Genomic DNA, 24485 nt, shown 5'->3' on the forward strand with positions numbered 1-24485 from the left:
TTTACACGACAACGGCGTTTTGGGGCCTGAAAACGTAAACTTTTGAAAACATGTTTCATAGTGCAAGTTTTTTAAAACGATGCCGTTATCGTCTCCGTGTAAACATACAAAAACGCGAATTTGTGAAAACGATAACGTCATGCGCACGCGTATTACGTGTTATATAAAGAATGATGGATTGATTGACATCAATTTGAGATGTATAATTATCAATATGAATACTGGTGTCTGTGCAAATAACAATAATCAACAATTTATTCATTTGGAGTGTTTTGTATGGAGAGTGAACATTGTACAGTAGGCAGAACCTGCAATTTGAAAATCTTGAAATTAATGTATGGATTCAGATGGGAAAAATGTATTTGTATTTTAAATGTTATTTATTTAATTTTATTTGATGTACCTTTATCCTGCAATTCATTCACCCACCGCTTATGTATATAGCCTATAGACAGAGATGTGATGCCATGTACAGTATTCAATGATATGCTTAGAATATGAAAACATGAGGCAGTGAAAATGCATGTTAGATCCAGTGTACACAAGATATCCATATATCAGAGTTCTGTCTGATATCCAAAACCAGTCAACATCAACAGCCTGTTATGTTAACATACTCTCCTACCAGCCCAAGAGTCAGCAGGGGGAATGCAGAAGAAGGCAGGAGATGAAATGATGGTAAAAATGAGCAGAGTTTATTGAATAATCTTGAGAGTTCAGTCTATAGGCATGCGCGAGTACTTCAAAACAACGCGCGAGCCATTCAGCACTATAATGACGGACTACAGGACAGTGTTTATGCTGCTCAGGATTTTGAGTTTATTGACGCTTCTCCTGCAAAGTAATTGTAGTAATAAAGCAACCTCATAGTCCGTCCAGACAAAATTGCTCAATGCTTTCGCCATCTTCATTGTTTGTATTCACCGCTCTGTGGAAGATGCTTGTGTGCGCAGGCGCGTAGTGTTTCTTTACAAAGTGACATCGCCAACCACTGGCCTGGCATGCATAATACAGCGTTTTTAGTCGTTTTTCGTGGATCCGTGTGAACGGGGACCGTTTTGACAACGTTGTCGTCTGTACGCGAAACGTTTCAAAAACGCAAAGGAAAAACTTTTCCGTTTTTAGTACATCGTTGTCGTGTAAAGGTACAGCGAGTAGTTTCCAGCTGATCATGTGACTGTAACATGGCAGCCCCCATGTGCGGACCCTCTCCATGTAGAATAAACATAATTTATAAGGTTACAGATATGACTGGAGTGTTAATTTTAATGTGAGTGGTCATGATTTTATACATGTGTTATAAAATGACAGTTAATTTCTTTATGAGTAAAACTTTTGTAATGAGGAAAAATTACAGAGTGTAACTTTAAATACAAACGTGTACATTTTCCATCAACTATAATCTGCTTGGTGCTGATACTTGCACTAAAAATCCAAAGACCTTCTTCGGAACTCAAAGTGTTTTTAATAAATTACTTATAATATCTTCATGTCAATTAATTTACCAGCCTGAGCAATCACGAAAAACTATAAAGAGCAACGTAAACATACTGGAATTACCACAGTCAGAGGAATATTATTCTCGTTGATGTAGGAAGTGTTCTTTTAATAACAACACCAATAATAATAATTGTATAAATACAAATTATTTATCTCTCCTGATAGTATCACGTCGCACATTGTCTAATGAATATGAAGTCTTATACAACAGTAATGCACATATTTTCATTCAGGCAGCATGCTGAACATCTGTGCGGCGTTGAAGGACCTCCAGGCCTCGGCCCAATCACTCTTGCTCGGGATCATTGCTATTCAACACCCCAGTACTGTGATAACGGCGGTTTAGCAGCTGTGTTCTACGGAAGAGTCCTGCGCTTTGAACGGCAGCTGTCACACTCCGGGTTTGTTGGGGGTGTTAAGTGTAAACTAAAGCTGTGAGAGCAGCGTCGCTTTTAGCGCGCTTTCCAGCTCTGGCGTGAAGCGGGCTTTTCTGAAATGAAGGCCAGGAGTGAAGAGAGCCCCGGCGGCAGGCCATAGGATACTCGACCATAAGACTTAAAGCTAGCACTGTTAGCCGAGGCTGCCTGCTGCTCTCGGTCGGATACATTTCCACTGTTTTTATACGCAAACCGTCGTGAATCGCTGGTACTCCCCTTTGTGTCTCTGGTCACTCACATTTCTCACTATTTTTGTTCGGGGAATAACCAACACATTTTCGTCCCCGGGAAACTTTCACAAAGTTGTTTATTTTCCGTTACTACATCGTTAATGTACTGATGTCATACTTGTGAATTTCAAAGATCAGAAACTCGCGCAGTATTGGACTTCCTCTTTGTGCACGTTTCAGTTTTCTTGTGTTGTTTACGCGACGCTGACAGTCATTCAGCGGCTATTATTGTTTCTCTGCAACTGAAGGATTAACCACAAAGCGTCCCGATGGAGGACAATGACAACATGGAATATTTTTACCATCAAGTTTTGCAGAAGGACGTGACCCGGAGGCTGCAGGTCGGCCCGGATCTCATAGACTACCTGAGCGATCCTCAAAGATCCTGGGACGTGGAGCAGGACAAACCGCGCCTGGACAAAACCATAGACGAGCTGACGGGATGGGTCAATTCAAGCAATTACAAGGTACATAGCGGGTGACCTGCATTGTTAAGGATGCATATTTTGGTAAACATGCCATAAAAGGTGTGTTTTATGCCATTTGCTTGTATTTTGTTAAAGTGTTGAGTACCGGATCCTGATCCACCAGTTTATTTCATCTTTACCAGACTGATAAGACCTATTTATTGCGTCTTTATCGATATAATTTACTAATTGCACCAGGCAACCTTGTGGATGTTCTTTCATTTATGGGTGATTCTCGCGGAACTTGTCACCAAAATGTCCTGAAGCAATAATAATAAAACAATTAATTTAAATTTCGCATAAAGAAAATAAAGCCTACATTCAGGATCATTATTATTATTTTTCATTGTCACATTATTTCCAAGATACTTAAAGCTATAGTTCACCCAAAAATGAAAATTCTGTCCTCATTTATTCACCCTCGTGTTGTTCCAAACCTGCATGACTTTCTTTCTTTTTTGGATGTTAGACAGAATGCAGAATGTCAATCACCATTCGATTTCATTGTATGGAGAAAGATGTAACTCTGAATGGTGGTGACTGAGGCTAATATGCTGATCTATTTTTGTGTTCCAAAGAAAGAAAGAAATCATGTGGAGTCATTTGGAACAACATGAGGGTGAGCAAATGATGCTAGACTTTTCTTTTTTGTATGAACTATCCCTTTAAGCACATTTACCTGCCAATTCTCATTAATGCAATGTGTCCGGATGTTACTTTTACTTTTCCCATTGTTTTTAGTGATGAGTCTCATTACCACAACAGTATTTTTTTTTTACTGTATCCAGTAAAACGATGCTGTTGTATTAGGTTTTTAAATCAGCGAAAATTAAAGCACTAAGAGAGTACTACTATGTATAAATAGTTTACAATATAAATATTTTTATTATTGTATTACAGAAAAAGAGACTGTTGTACTAAGATTTTTTTTAACATTTAAAAGCACTAAGTGTACTATTATGTATAAATAATTTATAATTTAAATATTTTTTGTTTTTACTTGTTGCGGTAATGGGAATATAAAAATCGTTTAAATGTGCATAATTGTCATGAAAATGTCACAATGCCCTAATAATAGACATTATTTTCTATATAGTAAATATATTTTATTATTTGTTTCTTTTGATTGTGGAGTAAAATATGACCTGGACATTTTCTTGACAGGTTTTGTGAGAATCAACCTTTAGTAACCTTCTGTCAAACTCTATACAGTCCCAGAGGGAAAAAAAAAACAAACATTCATAGTATCTATTTATGATATGCTTCAATCTGTGTAAAATTTTAATTAAATTACTCATATACTATATTAGGGCTGCATGATTATGATGCAAATAATAATTTATTTATTTATTTTTTTGAATAATTGTTTTTTTTCACTTGATGTTGTAATTGCAATTATTCATTTCGATTAAATACTTTTTGTGGGCCAACTGCATGCCATATCATTGGATGTGTAGTCTACACATCCAAAAACAAGCTGAGAATTGTTCTGGAATTGCTTAATTACATAAAAAACAAGTGTTTTTAAATTTTGAATAAATTATACTCAAACTGTGCAACACAACAATACTAGAGTACTATTCAGTCATATACTAAATGCTAATGTGTAAATTACAGATTCATTTGTGAGAGTGGGTATGTTAGTTGGGGGTGCTGTGAGGATGGGGGAGGGGTTGCGTGGGGCATTGTTCTTTTGCACTGAGGCAGTAAAAGGCACATGTCACAGTCAGAGGATCAGTGCAATTATATACTGTATGACACATGCTTGTTGTAATACGAGTATGCAGTATTAATTAAGAAATGATGTTTGTGTTTTAGAATGCATGTCAGTCATGTTTCTGAATGACACTGAGAAGCAAGGCAGAGCTGTTTTTGCTGGCTCATGCCACTGCAAATGATCAAGACCATGTTACTGAGTGAAATAAGATCTGCTTTTCTTCCCTTTTTAATGTCACTGTTTGCATGAACCATAACATCCTTAAAATAGGAACATCTTAAAAGATGCATCAAAAATCTTTCAGGTGCCTCATGCTGTTAGTGCTCCATCTGGGTCCATTTGTGTTTTACCTTCAGCTGATAGCTCAGGTCTTCAGGGAGAGATGTAAATGGACTGCTATGACTTCAGACACATTGAGGTTGGATACTACAAATAATGGGACAGATGATTCATAGATTAGAGACACAGCTGTAGACTTGCTACCATATGTGGTTTGATAAATGCAGGGTGTCAAATTCCATGGCACATTGGCAGAAGATCTGGTAGAACATTTTCCTTCCACCAAAATATTCTAGCTTTTTGATTGGTGAATTTACAGTTTTTTTAAATATCGATGTAATATTTTGAGTTACATTTTTTATATTTAAGCTATTTGCCGTTGTCTCTTATCATGAGATAAATTTTATTGATATTATTGGTGATTTTAGATAAGAACACATTGGCATGAATTTGAAATATAGGGAAGTGCTGTTATGCTGACAACTCAATGGGTCTGACAAAAGTGTACTATGCTATAGGGAAAGATTATCCAAAATGTTTTCTAAATAAACCACACAAGTAGAAAGAGCCAGAAATGCTTTCTAAATAGCTTGTCTGTCTTGAGTTATTTTCCTAGAAATTGTAAGTGGATCCATTGCTGAGTATGTATGAAACATTGTCCAGTTGAAAATAGTGGTCGACCGATATATCGCCGAGGCTGATAAATCGGCCGATATTCTGACTTTTTTAATTATTGCATTGGCCGATAAATTTTCCCATTTGGCCGATTTTTATTTATTATTATTATTTTTTTTTAATTATTTTTTTCTTGAGGGTGCCAAAAATCACCTGCTTGCATGTGAAGCAAATGAGACATGTAAACGACCAGTCACGGTTCGTTTTGTTGTTACATGCCATCGTGTAACTACAAAAATAGACCGGTGTACAACACAGTGTCATTTTAAATGGTCCGCATATCAGAGCCGCGGCAGACGCATTTGAGCTCATAATGTTAAAGTGTTCGCCTGTTTCATTCTCCCTCTCTCTCCTCAACAGTTCCCTGTCATTTTTAAACTGTCATGTCTAATGATAAAAAGGCATATATCAATAAAACTAAATCATATACCGTTTGCAAATATGTGCATATCTCGTTTAAACAGATGTGATAACCAACTTCACACAACTTCAGCAGATCCAGTGTCCTGTGGAACGCTCATAAATCTTCCTCTGAAGCACATATTCTAACAGTCTGTCCTCAACAGTTCCCTGTAACTTTTCTAATGATAAAAGGCAAATATCAATAAAACTTCTATTATATACCGTCTGCAAATATGCAGATATCTCATTTAAAAGATGTAATTCACGAACCTCACGAAAATCCAGTGTTTTCTTCCTGTCGAGTGCTCATCTAATATCTTCCTCTGAAGCATGTATTCTATCAGCCAGAATCAAAAACTTCAGGATCAAAAGTTCCTCTCATTCACAAATCATGACGGTCCGTATGTGACAATCCAAGTAGGCGATCCAGGCCATTTAAACTGTCAGGAGATGGATCCGCATGAGCGTGTGAGTATAACTTCAAGGCTGCATCCGAAACAAGGAAAATGCTGCCTCCGGAGACTGTATACGGAGGTACGATGAAAATAAGGTGCTTTTCAAACTGTTCGTAGACCAGTTTCCTTAAGAGTTCCATTCATTCAAAACAGATGTCAGTTAAAGGAATGGTTCACCCAAAAATGAAAATTTGCTGATAATTTACTCACCCTCAGGCCATCCAAGATGTATCTGAGTTTCTTTCTTCGTCAAAACAGAATTTAAGACTTTTAGGATTTCATTTCAGGCCTCCTCCTCTAAACAATGCAAGCATTGGTAAGGTTACGTGGAGGAGGAGTCAGGAAGTGCGTCATTGTTTACATTTTTTTATTTTTTATTTGGAAATTTTTATTTTTATTTTTATTTTATATTGTTTTGAAATTGTTTTGGACTGTTTTGGTTTGTGCTGTTTTTGGCACTTGGTCTGTGCAAGTTTCAATTGTAAACACTGACGCGCTTCCTGACTCCTCCTCCACATGACGTGTGACCTTACCAATGAGCTTATGTCATCCCTCTCATGAGCGCACATCACAGAGATGTACGGAAGCGAAGATTTGTAGTTAAAAAGTATATAAGTATTGTTTTGTTCCTCAAAATAATCAATCGTTTGCGTTCAGAAGAACTTTATTTGTCGACTGGAGTCATGTGGATTATTTTGATTCACCCTAAATATGCATTTTGGACCGTCAAAAAAATAGTACATTTACTTGCATTGTTTAGAAGAGGAGGCCTGAAATGAAATCCTAAGAGTCTTAAATTCTGTTTTGATGATGAAAGAAACTCAGATACATCTTGGATGGCCTAAGGGTGAGTAAATTATCAGTACATTTTCGTTTTTTGGGTGAACTATTACTTTAAGCCATTATCTGATTAGGCAGCAAGGTAGCAGGTCAGCTGCCTACATTTTCGGATGCAGCCCAAGGTAAAAACGCTTCACGTGTGCTATAAGTAAATGTCTTAATCACTATGCACTGTATGTACAATTGGTTTGATTTGATATTTTTTGAGTAAATGCAATTGCTAACGTGGACATGCCATCCGTGGTTGCTGGACCACTGTGTGTACTGTTAATTTTTTCTTCCTAATAGAGGCGCGTGGTGAGTTGAGCGTGGATGCCGCGGTGGTTGGCATGAAGCCTCCACACGTGCTATGTCTCCGTGGCAATGCGCTCAACAAGCCACGTGATAAGATGCGCGGGTTGATGGTCTTAGACGCGGAGGCAGCAGGGATTCGTCCTCCGCCACCCGGATTGAGGCGAATCACTACGCGACCACGAGGACTTAAAAGCGCATTGGGAATCGGGCATTCCAAATTGGGTAAAAAAAAAAAAAAAACCTATTAGCAAACTATAGTTTTGGCAAGTCGTTTAGGACATCTACTTTGTGCATGACAAGTAATTTTTCCAACAATGTTTTACAGACAGATTGTTTCACTATTAATTGACTGTCACAATTCCAGTAGGTCATACACCAAGTTAGCTGTGCCTTTAAGCAGCTTGGAAAATTCCAGAAAATGATGTCAAGCCTGCAGACAGTTAGTCAATTATCTTCTGATTGGAGGTGTACTGAATTGGAGGTGTACCTGTGGATGTATTTTAAGGCCTACCTTCAAACTCAGTGCCTCTTTGCTTGATATCATGGGAAAATCAAAAGTAATCAGCCAAAATTGTGGACTTCAACAATTTAAAGGCAATGCTACCAAATACTAATAAAGTGTATACAAACTTCTGACCCACTGGGAATGTGATGAAAGAAATAAAAGCTGATTATTATTTTGACAGTTCACATTCTTAAAATAAAGTAGTGATCCTAACTGACCTAAGACAGGGAATGTTTTCTACAATTAAATGTCAGGAATTGTTAAAAACCGAGTTTAAATGTATTTGACTAAGATGTATGCAATCTTCTGACTTCAACTGTATTAACAATTTCTTCATGTGCAAATAAATTACTAAAATTTGATGACAAAATAGAAATCTGAAGAAACTGCTATCTACCATTTAAAATACAATACAATTTTTTTTGTTTTGCATGAAATTGAGAATTGAGTGTGAAATATAGTGCTACATAAGAGTTTATTATTATTATTATTTTTTAGCAATTTTATGTTTGTTATTTACTATATTAAGTTGTGTGATATATCAGCATTGTATCGGTCTATCGGCCACCCTGCTCTCTGGATATCGTCATCAGCCATTAAAAAAACCCATATCGGTGACCACTAGTTGAAACTAAGGATGCACCGATGTATTGGCCACCGATATTTATCGGCCAATTATTGACCAAATGAAAAGCTTCTGCAAATCGGTTTTAAGCATAAAAATGCCGATATGAAGAACAAAAGGTTAATTTATAATTAATTATCAACACACTTTGAAAAACTCTCTGAATTCAAATGCACAATCCAGAAATAATGATAGCCACATAGTATAGAAGGGCTGGCACTCCTAAGAACACGTAGAATTAAATTTTTATTCTTTCTCATTCTCTCATTGAGGAAAAACTGTCGTTACAGACGTGATGGTTGTGAAAGCTGCACTTACCTATACATGATGAGGTAAAACCATCCAAAACGCTTTCAAACCAGCAAGCTTTGACTTCTGAGACATTGGTATTTTGTCCATTAAGGCTGCATGATTGATTAAGATTGAAATCGCAATATGGTCTTGTGCGATTACAAAAGCTTCGAAGGCTGCATTTAAAAATAGACAGCAATCAGCGCTTCAGTTAGCACTTCAGTCAGCCTTGTGTAAGCAAGCGGCACCCTCTAGTGGTCTGGATGGCATTTTCCGTTATCCATCAAACCACTATAGAACTTAAAAGGGAGTTTTGTTCCTTTGGTAGCTTTTTATTTTTCATGATGTGGTTGATATTTCCGTGGAATTGCCCAACATATGCATAAAATGAATTTATGTTCTGTTATATACAGTACAAACATGTACAGTGCTGTGCAAAAGTCTTAGGCACATAAGATGTTTTACAAAAACATTTGTCTTAATATGGTTATTTATTTCTTCAATTTTAGTATGTCAATAGGAAATATACATTTTAGACTCCCAACCATTCCTTTTGCTGATTGAATAGAATAGAAGAACAGGGAGCCCTGCAACAGATGGCGTTGCCCCCACTGATCATCGAGTCTTGGGTTTGGGATTACATGAAGAGACAGAAGCAATTGAGACAGCCTAAACAGATAGAAGAACTGTGGCGAATTCTCCAAGAAGCTTGGAACATCCTATCTGCCAACAACCAAGAAAAATTGTGTCCAGGTGTAAGTAGAAGAATTGGGGCTGTTTTAAAGGCAAAGGTGCCTTTAAATGTTACTTGAGTGTGTAACTTAAATGTCCTTTTTTTCTCTCCGGACAAGTAACTTTTTTTTTTACCCGGACAAGTATTTTATGTTATGTAAGGTAGTCAAAGAAAGAAAAGCCTCCATCGCCATCATTTACAGCAGAGTAGCTCACACTTCTATGGAATGAGATCTACTTTTTCATCATGTTATTGCAGCAAGATCTACCATGAACAATAAAGGCTATACATTATCACAATATAAAAATTTCAGTAGTCGGTAGTGAAATTTGACTATTCTCAATACCAGCTTTAATACCACAACAAATAATAACACTAACTAATATGTTATGGAAGAATTGTTTCAAGTTCTTAAGTAATTATTCAAGACTAGTAAACAGTCAGTAATAAAATCAAAAATCAAATTCAGTGCTTTTTTTTAACAGCTTTAAAAGTTTTTAACAGCAGTAGACTATCAAGTATTCAAGTAAACATTCAAAATGAAATGCAACATAAAACTACTAATGGTTTTACTGTATGATTATAATGCATTAATACTTTTTAAAGCTACTAAAGTTACCCAGTCAAGAGCAGTGAGTGTTTTCTCATTTTCTTGTTATGGTTGTTTGATTATTATAATGACACACTAGACGGCAGCAGGTTTATTAGCTTACATTTACAAGTCCGACATTTTAATACAAATCAGATTTTTTTCCTCCGCTGTTTACGTTAACTTTAGGCATCACTCTCTGTGTTTACATGAATACCTCACCAAGCGTGCATTTGGTGGAATTTTGAAATGTATTTGACCGTTCAGGTGCGCATTAGCACAAGCATTTTCGTGACACAAGCGCATGTTCAGCACACACACACACACGCCGCCTGTCAATCGAACAGTGTGCAGCTGTTACTAGATCAATTGCGAATTATAAAATTACGTGCTCTGGATTATTTCCAGCAGAATAAGAATAGCAGAATAAGAATATGAACTTTGTAAGAAGTGACCAGTAATAAGTAAATGTCATATGAAAACATTAGGTGCAGTTTTTCCTCCTTTGCTCTTTCAGGTGTATACCCACACACACACACACACAAATAGCTGTCTCTGGATGCCTTGCCTAAAATAGGTCATAACTGGATCTTCTTGGATGTGGTGAATATTTAATTGTTTCTCTGGAATGTGAACTTCCATCCTGCAATGCCAAGAAATACACTGCAACAATCCTCAATACACTCTACGTCTCACACACTCACAATCTCTTATTTTCATTCACCCCGGTCACTCACTTGCACACAAGCACAATAGCAATAATAAAAATGAATAATTCCTGACACTTATATAGTGCTTTTCTAGGCACTCAAAGCGCTTTATGTAGTGTAGGGGGAATCTCCTCAACCACCACCAATATCATAATCATTCTTAAAGATATAGCGCACACCAACTCTCAGAGGCCTGTTACAGAAAAGCGCAGCTTTACTATGCACTATATGGGTTCTCACTGTTATTGAAAACCTGGAAATATCAGGGAAGTTTAAAAGTGTATTTTCCAGGTTTGAATAAAGTCATGGAAATTATAAAAATATTACAAGTCATGGAGATTTCTGTAGTGAATACATATTTATAGTTCTAATACAGTTTATTGTTCTGATCATTTTAATCGGCTAGAAATTGAATGAATAAATAAACATTACACTTATATAGCGCTTTTCTGACACTACACACAAAGTGCTTTACAATATTGCTTTTTTGTTGAGTAAAACTTGCTATTTCGCATTGTGACCTTTTTTTAGGACACTTAAGTACATTTTACCCCCCAACTGTCATAACCGTAACGTGTCTGATGGCTTACTTTTAATATTCCCATTGTTAACTGTCATTACCCTAACAGTCATTGTTTTTACTGTATTACAGTAAAAAGATATTGTTCAATGCTAAGGCCTGTTATAAAATTAAAATCATTGAAAATGAAAGGCAGCACCGAGTACTATTATGTATAAATACTTTAAAATTTTAATAAAAAAAAAAACATTTCACATTGCGGTTATGAAAATACGATAATGCCCATCTATTTTCGCATAGTGGTAATGAGAATTTAGGGTTAAATGTGTGTGTTTTTTTTTTTTTTAATATGTGGAAATTTCTGATATATTTAATCTGCTAGATATTGCTCTTGTATTAAGTAAAACTTGCTCGCAAGTGTGAGAGTGATGTCTGATTTGTGAGTGACTCGTGTTTTTTTTTGTTTTTTGTTTTTGTTGTTGCTGTTGGTGGTTCTTTTCATTGAATTGGTCGAACCAGTCCTCAAATTGGACTTAATGATTTATTAGCCAGTCACTCTGATTTAAAAAATAAAAAATTGTTATCTAGTAATCACAAATGACTGTAAAGGTCATGGATAAGTCAGAAATGTTTTGGTCAAAAGGTGTGGGAAACCTGACTATAGATTATGGTGTTAATTATAACAGAACCAGGGGTGTGAAACTGCACATCTCTCCTCTGCTTCGGGCTTCTTGTGTTTGGCTGATTCTGCTGTCCAGCAGATTGCCTACATGAGAGCGAGAGTGATCTATGAGTTGATGTTTTCAGCTGATTTGTCTCTTTCTTGTTTGGTGTCAGGTTGCATTGATGGGGATCGATATCGTCAGCGCATTTGTGGATCGAATGACTGATCGCTTCAGAGGTTATTTTGGCACAGGTAAGATATTTGTGCTTCAATGTGTCCTGCTACTGAAATCCTACATTGTGTCCCATACTAATACAATAAAGGCATTATTAGTTCAAGACACCTCTATTGCATAATCAGCTGAAAGGGGAATGCCAGGGTGACTTGCACATGACATAATCCACAGGCTAAGTTCTGGTCTCTCAGCTGTTTTGGCCTTACCTTCTCATGTTACCAAGGAAACGGGTTGTTATGATTGTAACAGATCACCCCTCACTAATACACGTCATACCTCATTAATCTATAAAAACATAGAACCAGAAGAACGCCTAGAATGGAATGAGATGACTTCATATAAAGAGTCTGAGTTTGTGTTTGCCTAATGTAATGTAAAATGTAATTAAAAAAATTTAAGTAAAAGGTGAAGTGTGTTTTTCCTGCGCCACTACTGTCACCAATTGGAAATGTATAAATAAATGCATAAATACATTTTCCAAGAGGTTCCTGGGACACGTTCACTGTCTCCATTGGTCACACAAACAGATAACTCTGCCCCAAACTCACGCCATTATTGCTATGCTGGGATGCTCAAACAAGCAGAGCAATGTTTTGATAGCCACAGTGTTGACGTTTTTGGGGGGTACAACCTACTTAAAGTTGTCTCTGCATTCGATTTTAAAGTATTAGTTCAACTAGTAATAAATTATCATTTACTTACCCTTATGTTGTTCCAAACCTCTATGAAATGATTTCTTCCATGGAACTTAAAAGAAAGCAGAATGTTAGCCTCAGTCACCATTGATTTAATAGCTTTTTTCCATACAATAAAAGGCTGTCAGTCCCTAACTTTCTGTCTTTTTGGTTCAATGGAAGATAGAATGTAAAATAAGTTTGGAACAACATTAGGGTGAGTAAATGATAACAGAATTTTCATTTTGAGTGATGTCTTTAAAATAAAAAATCTGTTTTCTTTCTCAGTGGTGCCTGCGTTAGTTGATCGTTTGGGTGATGCAAAAGACCAGGTTCGAGAACAGACACAAGCGCTCATTCTGAAGTTGATGGATCAGGCAGCAACGCCCATGGTGAGCAACCACGTCCCAAATGTGACCTAACTGTACAGTGCGTAGCCAGTTCACTTTGAAATGATCACATACCCAAACACTTGCACCCATTCATACAAACAAACAAACATACTATGAAGCCACTGTGTTTGCCTGCACTGTGAATAGAACTACATTGGATCCTCTTTGCCAGTTACAGCTGCTAGTAACTCATCATTTCCCTCAGAGCGCATCATTACTTTCTCTTCTGCTTTTGCAGTTATGCTTTATAAGAAGTTAATTACATGAATCTTTTTCTCTCTCTTTTCCTCTGATCTCCCTGCCCTTCTCTCATTCTGTCTCTTTATGTAGTATGTTTGGGAGAGGCTGTTTCCCGGCTTCAAACACAAAAACTTCCGCAGTAGAGAGGGTCTCTGCCTGTGCTTGGTTGCCACACTCAATGCGTAAGTCTCCCATACATTCTCACTTTGTAAACAAACCCACATTTGTTTGGGTGTCTTGTCCAACAGGTGGTGCTGGTCTTCCATATCTCTGATTGATGCAGTCATAAGCTCTTTATTTATCACTGATATAAGGAGGCTCATGAAAAAAAACCTGGAAATATCAAGGAATTTTTCAATTGTGATTTATAGGCCTGGAAAAGTCATGGAACAACCATGACAATTTTTATAGTTGGTGTAAAATTTAAAGGCATAGTTCACCCAAAAATGAAAATTCTTGATTTACTCATCCACATTCGTTCCAAACTTGTTTTTTTTTTTTTTTTGTCTTTCTTTGAACACAAAAGTAGATGTTAGGAAGAAAGTTAGCCTCAGTCACTATTCACTTTAATTGCATCTTTTCTCCATACAATGAAAGTGAATAGTGACTGAGGCTAATGTTCTGCCTAACATATCCTTTTGTGTTCCATGGAAAAAAAAGGAAGGCACATGAGTTTGGAACAATATGAAGGTGAGTAAATAATGACAGAATTTTTATCAGCTATAAAATGTTTCATCAGCTAGAAACTTTAGCATAATTGTAAAAAAACAATCCTTTCAAAAAGGTCCAGTAATCACAAAAACTAGAAAAGTAATGGCAATTCATAGGGCAAAAGGTATGAGGATTCTGAAGGATGGCTTAACAGTCTCTGGTAGAAGTATAGATTTGGATCATAAACTTATGTGTAAAAGTACACATTTTTAATCAGAAATTAAATTCAGCATCCTAAAATTCCATACCACTGGTGTTGACTTCTGAATTCACTGATATTTAAAACAATCAGCGCTCTAAATGCTCTTTATTCAGTCAGTATCAATCAAAACCCTGGTGAAACATCATTGTTCATTTTCACAGAACAAGCTCTAACAAACACTGTGTTAACAAACTTGGGCCACCCATGTAATCCTCAGGAAGGTCAGATTAACACACATTCGCTCACACACACGTACGCAAACAAAACTACTTTGTCAGTAATGTTACTCCTCACAGTAGACAAAGGAACACCTGATCACTTTATTATGCACTTGACATTATGTTTCCTGATACAACACCACACTGTTCATTATAATAAAATAATGGTAGGTACCATTGTTTGACAACACTGTTGTTTGGGTTTTGTGTTACATTCATGTGTGGATAGTATGAACTAGTGCTGGATATCGCCAGTAACCTCACAATATGATAAACACTGCAATACATGTATAACTATTTAATACATCACAATGCATCATGATATCACAGCTGGGTTGCAATTGAAACTGTGCTAAATGTGCAATACATCCGTGCATGATTCTGTGTTTGGGCTTATTTAGGCCCCTTTTCCACATGTATTAAGATGCGTTTCAGGTGATCTAATCACATGTGGTCAGCGCTAACTACAGGTCTAAATGGGGTCTAAACTGTTTTGTGATCGGATCACAGAAACCACATATGAATGTGGTCAAAAACACATGTGTCCACATCGTATGTGTGAGCTGTAAACGCTAATCCGTCCTGTATGCGTCCTGGCAGCAGTGAAGCTCCACCCCTCACCTGTCAATCAACTGAAGTGCGAAAACAAGAGTTTAAACTTTGCAGGTAACAAGTGGCTTTAAAAGGATATAACCATCCGATCTGAAAATGTACAATAATCAGAAAGATACATACACAATCACAAGAGCTTCACGGATCTTCTGTAGTGTGTCTGATATCAACACAGATGAGAAGCACGAACACATGAAGCTCCTTTAATACAGGTAATACACTAAAATAATGATAATTCTGCTCAAAATGATGCGTTTGTGCTTGGATTAAATTTCAGCCACATCTGGGAGAAACAGCACGCCGCTTTTTTCACGCTTTCTTTGTCTTTTCTGACTTTGTTGTGCTTTATTATCATGCAGTAACACAGTGACATAGTGATTGATGTATGTCAGCATAAAACATAGACCCTTCCCTCCAAATCCAAACACAAGTGGTCACAGGAGATGCATTTAAATGACCAGGTGTGAACAGCTATGTGTCTCACCTGACCGCATGTGATCGGATCACCCGAAACACATCTTAATACCAGGTGGAATTGGGGCCTTAGATGATCTGCTCCTTCATTCATTGAACTGTTAGAAATTAAATTAATGCACACTTAAATGAATAAAGATTGATACAAGGATAAGAAGCATGGATGCAAGTTATATGTTCAGTTTGTAGTCCTAAAACATGGAAGAATGTCATTTAATGATGTGTAATTGATCAGACAAACGTTTTAGTCCTTTTGTAGCAATTTACCTTTTTCAGTATGCAGTGGTTTCTGAATTCACACAACCCATTAGAAATCCCAGACGTAATCCAATTCCCTTCAAATCAACCCCTCCTAATATTGCAATTATTTTTCTTCATGAACATGTCATGAAGAAAAAGAATTGCAATATTAGGCTTGGGATCAATGCCTTTTTCACGCTTCGATAATCTGAAGGTTTTCCAGAGGATTATCGATATATATTGGGATTTTTTTATCAGATATAAAAAGGACTGCTCGTTACACAATAGTCTTTATCTTTTCCAAAAAAAATTCTCAACACAACTTTGGTAAAGAATATGTGGCAGGGTAAATTAGAGGGGTTCGCACACCAGAGAGGTCGGGCGGACAACATGGCGCGTTCTAAAATTCGTAATTATTTTCTACAAAAAGTATGCATACGCCAACGCTCAGCGAAAAAATTTTGAAGTGCCACGGAGCGCAACTTTCAGTTTTCCATTAAATTCGACCCAAATCATTTTCAAAGGACAAAGATTATTTACTAGTTACTATTCACTGGATGATATATTGTGTATATGTATTTTTCATAGATCCTACACAATGTATTTTCAGTTATAAGTATGTTGTTTTGTGGTTTGATAGCTTAAATTAAATACTCTTTTGGCCTCCCAATGCTATTACGTAATGTTCGTTCTTCTGTTGTAAATAAGCACCGCTTCTGAATTCTCGCGTGAATTCGTCGACGCACATACGTCACGCTTCCCTTTAGCTGCTTGCAGGAAGCGCCGTCAAAGTGCTGGCACCCATTTATTGCATTATAAGGACCTGACAGAGCTCTATCTTCTAAAAATCTTCATTTGTGTTCTGCTGAAGACAGACAGACATACACATCTGGGATGGCATCAGGGTAAGTGAATAATGACAATTTTCATTTTTGGGTGAACTATTCCTTTAAACAGAGGCCAGCTGAGTGAATTGGAAAACATGCAAATTAGGCTTCTAATTTAAATGTCAGATAATTTTAATATAGCAATGATTCAAAAATATAGATAAAATATTGTCGATCAGTAAACGATACATCGATCTTTTGAGACATTCCTTCAATATACAGGTGCATCTCAATAAATTAGAATGTCGTGGAAAAGTTCATTTATTTCAGTAATTCAACTCAAATTGTGAAACTCGTGTATTAAATAAATTCAATGCACACAGATTGAAGTAGTTTAAGTCTTTGGTTCTTTTAATTGTGATGATTTTGGCTCACATTTAACAAAAACCCACCAATTCACTATCTCAAAAAATTAGAATATGGTGACATGCCAATCAGCTAATCAACTCAAAACACCTGCAAAGGTTTCCTGAGCCTTCAAAATGGTCTCTCAGTTTGGTTCACTAGGCTACACAATCTGCTGATCTGACAGTTGTCCAGAAGACAATCATTGACACCCTTCACAAGGAGGGTAAGCCACAAACATTCATTGCCAAAGAAGCTGGCTGTTCACAGAGTGCTGTATCCAAGCATGTAAACAGAAAGTTGAGTGGAAGGAAAAAGTGTGGAAGAAAAAGATGCACAACCAACCGAGAGAACCGCAGCTTTATGATTGTCAAGCAAAATCGATTCAAGAATTTGGGTGAACTTCACAAGGAATGGACTGAGGCTGGGGTCAAGGCATCAAGAGCCACCACACACAGACATGTCAAGGAATTTGGCTACAGTTGTCGTATTCCTCTTGTTAAGCCACTCCTGAACCACAGACAACGTCAGAGGCGTCTTACCTGGGCTAAGGAGACGAAGAACTGGACTGTTGCCCAGTGGTCCAAAGTCCTCTTTTCAGATGAGAGCAAGTTTTGTATTTCATTTGGAAACCAAGGTCCTAGAGTCTGGAGGAAGGGTGGAGAAGCTCATAGCCCAAGTTGCTTGAAGTCCAGTGTTAAGTTTCCACAGTCTGTGATGATTTGGGGTGCAATGTCATCTGCTGGTGTTGGTCCATTGTGTTTTTTGAAAACCAAAGTCACTGCACCCGTTTACCAAGACATTTTGGAGCACTTCATGCTTCCTTCTGCTGACCAGCTTTTTAAAGATGCTGATTTCATTTTCCAGCAGGATTTGGCACCTGCCCACACTGCCAAAAGCACCAAAAGTTGGTTAAATGACCATGGTGTTGGTGTGCTTGACTGGCCAGCAAACTCACCAGACCTGAACCCCATAGAGAATCTATGGGGTATTGTCAAGAGGAAAATGAGAAACAAGAGACCAAAAAATGCAGATGAGCTGAAAGCCACTGCCAAAGATACCTGGGCTTCCATACCACCTCAGCAGTGCCACAAACTGATCACCTCCATGCCACGCCGAACTGAGGCAGTAATTAAAGCAAAAGGAGCCCCTACCAAGTATTGAGTACATATACAGTAAATGAACATACTTTCCAGAAGGCCAACAATTCACTAAAAATGTTTTTTTTATTGGTCTTATGATGTATTCTAATTTTTTGAGATAGTGAATTGGTGGGTTTTTGTTAAATGTGAGCCAAAATCATCACAATTAAAAGAACCAAAGACTTAAACTACTTCAGTCTGTGTGCATTGAATTTATTTAATACACGAGTTTCACAATTTGAGTTGAATTACTGAAATAAATGAACTTTTCCACAACATTCTAATTTATTGAGATGCACCTGTATATGATGGTATCAGCACAGCAGTAGTATGTGGTGAAGCTGACTCGTACTCAGTATTTCTTTGTTTCTCTCTCTCTCCTAGATACGGTGCTCAGCCTTTGAGTTTGAGTAAATTTGTTCCAAATCTTTGTTCACTAACAGGAGACCAAAACCCCCAGGTATGAATCTACTTCATGTCTGTCTGATTGTGTGTCATCTTGTAAATGTATGTAATGCTTGGAATGTGTGTGAAAATGGAAAGTAGGACACTCTTTATTTCCGTCTTCTTTTTTTGTGTGTTTATATTATATTTTCTCTGTACACGTCTGCCATGGTTTTTCATATTCCCCCTGTTGAGCAAGTAGCCATGCCCCAAATTCATGCTATACGTTGAGCTAGAGAGGGATAGGTGGAGCTGAGCGGGCTTTTTGGGGAAGGTAAACCCAGGAATGGCTTACTTATAGTTGTCAATTAACAATATACTGGGATAGTAGAACGTATTTTGACATAAAATAGTTGCATACTTCACTTTTACATACTAACCCTTCAGTCGGTCACTGACTTATTCGCACTTGCATGGCTAAATGTGATAAAAAATATCAAGTCACTGGAGCATGAGGAAAAAATATTTGTATACATCCTTTTCAGTTGGCGTACGCATAAGGAAATTTTCACAGCAGTTTCTACCTTTATAAATCGCAATTTGTTCCTCACTTTTTAAGTAGGTTTCAAATCCATGGAATTCAAGATGAAAATCAAGTCGCAAGTGACGACCCAACCCAGTATCAAAATTGTTTAGAATACAAAAGTAAACTAAACAACCTGAAAATCATACATTTAAAATGTATTGATCGGGATAGTATCAGTTATTAAATGTATCTTGAATTGAGAATGTTTAATGCTTTCAGTAGCTAATAATTCAGCACACAAAACCATTTTTATCCCTGTTGCAAGTGAACCCCATATTTAATTTAGTATGTGTTTAATCGTCTTTTACCTTGTGTAGTATTGTTCATGATTTCAGAGGATAAGGGCATGTCTTACAACTTGTCCATGTTGGCATCTGCCTAATTTCGCTAGCTTCTATCAATTGACCGCTGAATTTGCATCAAATTATGGTAGAGTTTGATTGACTCTTCAAGAAAATTGGTCCATGCTTTCCGGTGTTTATGATGTATACTGTAAGGGTATTTACAATGTATATGCAAGTGCACAGATGCGAGCGCTTGGACAGTGTATTGCCAGCGGTTGAACATACTTAGTGTGCATTCTTGCGTAAACCGTACTTAAGGGGGCAATAGTTACCTTATTAAACTGGATGTTTCATCATTCATGCAAGTTGCTATAAAAATATTAACTTTAACTTGCTCAGCAATATTCTTTTAACTGTTGCTCTGCCATGACAATAGTTGACTTAAAAGTGAAAACTCGCTGTAGAAGTGGACAGTTCACACAAAGGTCCGCTAGAGTGCCCCTTGTGGCAGGGTTGAGAAGAAAGCGTGTACCCGCATTGTGTTATGAACTGCCGTCTGTCAAACTTCAGAACACAACTACGCAAGAAATCGAGCTTGCGTAGCTAGAAGCCTCTGTGATCACATAATTGTGTAGAGTTTGTTTTGGCCATAAGTGAGTTAAGGGTGTTTTGTTTACTCTACAGGTGCGGGAGGCAGCTATAACCACCCTAGTGGAGGTGTATCGACATGTGGGAGAGAAAGTGAGAGCAGACCTCATCAAGAGAGATCTACCATCTGCACGGTTAGTGTTGTTAACAGAAATACATACACACACGCGCGCGCGCACACACACACACACACACACACACACACACACACACACACACACACACACTACTGCCTGCCTACTATTCCAAGCAGATACAACAGACAAACCAGTACTCTGTACTGCCCACCTACGCTGCATGTGTCTTCAGTTTACTGTCACCATGAGAATTTGTCACCTAAAACACGTTTTGACCTAACTACAGCTGCTGCACACTTTCTCTACACTACACCAGAAGTACATGCTTTCTGGAATCCAAAATGTCTTCATGTTATGGACGTAATGGCACTATGCCAATAGGGCTGGATGATATGGCAAAAAAAATAAAATCTCGATTTTTATCAAACTTATGGACGATTCACAATTCTTTTTTTCCCCTTTATTTTTTACTTTTAAATGTACTTCAACATGATTCAAATTGTATGTTCTTTATTAGAATGCAAGGCAACCTGGTTAGAGAAATCCAAATTCTTTTCATTATAGGAAACAAAGGTGTTTCAAGAAAAATGTACAAATGCACCACAGGGGGAGTTGTCAACAGAGTGTACATGTAAAATAAATTAAAATCTAATAAACCCAGATGTTCAGAAATAATAGAATAAGAAAACTGCAAAATAATTCTTAGCCAGTGTAGGTATTCATTTTGTCCAGAAAGTTATATAGAAATCAATATCTATAAATTATCAAGTTTATCTAGAAAGTACTCATTGTATGTGTATATTCATAAACCCCTGCAGATAGAGACGTGCCCTCTAGCGGTTCACGCTGAGCAGCGCAGCAATATAAAATAATTTATCATTACAATTCAGCTAGCAAAGTGTGTGAAAATGATCGCTTGCCAAATGTTGGCTATAGATGCAGTACACATGAAACACGTCACAGAACAAAGCAATAATTAGCGATCTAGCTGAATCATCATGGCAAAAGGAGTGGCGGATGTTTGATTCTCCCATATATAGCCTCTCCATGATTTGAAATGAAGCACAATAACTGTCACATAACTAACGCTTTTTTATGGGTAAAAAGAAAAGAAAGGAGACAGTTCATCAATATGCGCATGCCTAGGCCAGTTACGGTCTTAAGCTGGTGTATACCTGCATGATGGATGAAGCTGAGCTACAATCACACTGTGTACAATCATTCTGGGAATATTACTGCTGTCTTTTATATCAGTGTAAGGGGGTTCAGTGGAAAGGAGGAGGCGAGAACCGGCTTGACAACTTAAATAATAATTTAATGAACAATTTAAACAAAAAACACAACCAAAACACACAGTACAGCTGTCTGCAATTCTCTCTCTCTCGAACTGTCGTCCCCGGCTGCCTTTATCCCTCGCGCGCCCCATCAGGCTGATTGGGGACCGGGTGTGTCTCATTCCATCCCGGCCCCGCCCTCCTCGGCTCTACACTCCTCCCGGCGTTGCCTCAGGCCGGGGAGCCCCCGGCATGACGCACATCCCCCCCCACCCTTCCTCTCCGGGGGGGCGTGCCTTATGCCCCGACTGCCAGCGGGTCCTCCCCGCCTTCCTCGACCTGGGAGGAAACAGGAGGGGAAAAAACAACAACACAAAATGGTGAGGGAAAGGCCAACACAGAGCGACAGAGAGAGAGAGAGAGGAGAGAGAGAGAAAAAAAGAAACTCACCGGTTCTCTGATGCGCCGTCACGTGGTCCCCGATCACTACTCCACCCTCTCAGGCGGACTGCAGCCGCTTCTCCCCGGGCGGACCGGAGTGGCTTATGAAACATTGCCCTTTGAAAATAAATAAATAAAGGCATCATTGGAGGTTATACAGGTACATATAAATGGAGGTGTACATGGAGACAAGAAAGACTGCATCGTCACGATCTCTGTAAAGAAAAAAGCATATTTTATTACCGTCTCTTCAATACAACAACACATAACAACAAGTGAATGATTTACTTACTCTTTTACTATAATTCTGCTGTACATCATGTGGTTGTGTAATATTTTATAAACTTATATCACTAAATTCTGGTATTATAACCTTCTAGTTATTTACACTGCGGTCAACGCCAACAGAACTTTTTCACATTCGCCGGAAATGCAGCTGCTGCTTACTTCCACGTTGCAAAATAAGGTGGATTCCTGCACCACAGACCAGGGGCGGATCTACTGGGTGGCAAACAGTGGCAAATGCCACCCAAAGAAAAGGCATTGCCACCCCATCTGCCACCCCAGTATAAGTATACAAATGTATAAAATATAAATGTAAGATGTTGACATTGGGTGAATCTCAATTAAAAGAATGCGGAGAATGGACTTGCGTTCTTATTAAGACCAGTCTTGCCAAGCATCCTTGGAAGAACGAACTCAGAAGGATGTAGAACACAACTGTTGCGAGCTTTGAGATGTGCTACGATCTTTCTGTTGCGCAATTAACCTTCACAGCACATTTTAATCCAGTGAGTGAACTACTGGCATTACAAGTGAGGTTTTGCAGGAATAGTAACACGTTAAAAAAATAAAGTCTGAAAACACTCATTCTCTCCATGTTTATTACTGAATTAAAATAATGGCCAAAAAAACAATAAATGTTGACTGAGTATAATGACTCTCACAGCCATCAGACTTTCCTGAGCTTACAGCAGGAAACTCAAGGAAAAAAACAAAACAAAATGATAAATGTCCTTCGTCTGCCACCGTAGTACTGAGTTCTTTCCCACAAGTCACCATCCGATGTATCCTCGATTTCAAGGACACATCCGGGAAATTTCCTGCATTCTTGCTACTTGCATTCTTGAGGATTAGAATCGAACTTCGGCAGTGGATGATGTAGAACGAGTCCACGAGAACGTGACAATAAAAAAGATTTTGTTACGCACATTGAGATTCACCCATTGTGTAGGGGTTTATTAATGTCGAACTGCCTCAACTGTCACCGGATGCACAAATGACTACACAGACCGATCGTGTGACTGATTACAGCGGCAGCCAATCACGTGAAAGTATATCAGTGGTCAGTTGCGTGATAGGTTAAAGAAGCGACCAATGGCGTGATGGGTTACAGCAGCAGCCAGTCGCGTACTTGCTGCTGCAGCACGTGTTGTGTTTGGTTACTTGCGGGTTTAGGTTTTTTTTAGCTTATTTCCTCAACTACAACAACATTATTGCAATATGGACAATATGGTTTAGTGTCAGCAGTTTTTTCTGCAGCTCACTCTCTTTTCCGGGAAATAGAAAAGCAAAATATGTCCCCTATTGTGATGGCCTTCTTGGCCATATTGTTTGTGTGTATGTAGAGCGTGTGTTTTGTCTTTATCTCCCTCTCTCTTAATCACTCTCAGGTGTGGGGTAACCAGGTGAGCTTATTGTTAATGGGGAGCACTGTTACGCAGTGTGTTTCCTTTCTATATAAACTGAGTGTTTCATGGCTGGATTGTGCAATGGGAGATGGGTGTTCGTGAGCTGTGCCATATTGGTCACTGATGCTCTCGTGCAGTTTCCCCCGCTGCTGGAGCGGAGAGTTTGTTGTTGTCGCTGTCTGAACTTCAGAGTTAGCTGTTTTTATTTTTTTTTTAAATACAGAACGGTCAATAAATGTGTTCGCCACTCTCGTCTCCCTGCATCTTTTATTGCATTTTATTTTTAAAGTGTAACACCTATCCACTGACATACAGATGCAATCTTGGTTAATTACAATAAACATTTATTTTGGGTGAATTAGAAACCAGAACCTCTAAAAACTAGACACAAAAAGTAGCCACTAGACCAATCAGTCATGTTTTTGATTAAATTGCTGATCTATGTGTTAATCTACAGACTAACAAAATCCCAAGACTGACAGTGGCAGATGTAGAGATGAAATTACCATATTATGTGAAATATATATTTGAGTGCTTGAATCAGTAATTAAGAATGACTGTTTATCAAAATAGGTGATTTAAAAGAATCTTTTATTGTGCATTAAATAGTCAATATTCATGAGTTTCGCAGCACTGCAACCCAAAGTACAGTTTTCCTAGAATTAATTTTTATTTAGAACTAACTTTGTGTTAATGTTCCCTATCAAATGGCTTATTCCAGCTGTTACAAAGTTGATAGGCCTACAGGATTTTATTAGCAGAATAACATTCGTGTGCATGCACTCTTCTTCCATG

General features: G+C 37.9%; 1 protein-coding gene across 39 annotated transcripts in view; it reads left to right on the top strand.

The window, feature by feature from the left end:
* Positions 1–1747: 1747 nt before the first annotated feature.
* LOC127425390 (CLIP-associating protein 2) overlaps positions 1748–24485 on the top strand; it is a 103606-nt gene continuing 80868 nt past the window's right edge. For 22 of the 39 annotated variants that reach the window (XM_051671321.1, XM_051671330.1, XM_051671322.1 and 19 more), the window contains exons 1-6: positions 1767–2634; positions 12107–12185; positions 13131–13234; positions 13565–13656; positions 18690–18765; positions 20244–20341. In XM_051671321.1, coding sequence (XP_051527281.1) covers positions 2437–2634; positions 12107–12185; positions 13131–13234; positions 13565–13656; positions 18690–18765; positions 20244–20341 — 647 coding nt within the window. In that variant the 5' untranslated portion in view covers positions 1767–2436. Of the gene's footprint in view, positions 2635–12106; positions 12186–13130; positions 13235–13564; positions 13657–18689; positions 18766–20243; positions 20342–24485 lie in introns of all 39 variants that reach the window. The other 17 variants (XM_051671337.1, XM_051671354.1, XM_051671358.1 and 14 more) reach the window with 2 other exon arrangements.

This window comes from Myxocyprinus asiaticus, chromosome 34 (genome assembly GCF_019703515.2).
Source record: "Myxocyprinus asiaticus isolate MX2 ecotype Aquarium Trade chromosome 34, UBuf_Myxa_2, whole genome shotgun sequence".
Taxonomy (NCBI): Eukaryota; Metazoa; Chordata; class Actinopteri; order Cypriniformes; family Catostomidae; genus Myxocyprinus; species Myxocyprinus asiaticus.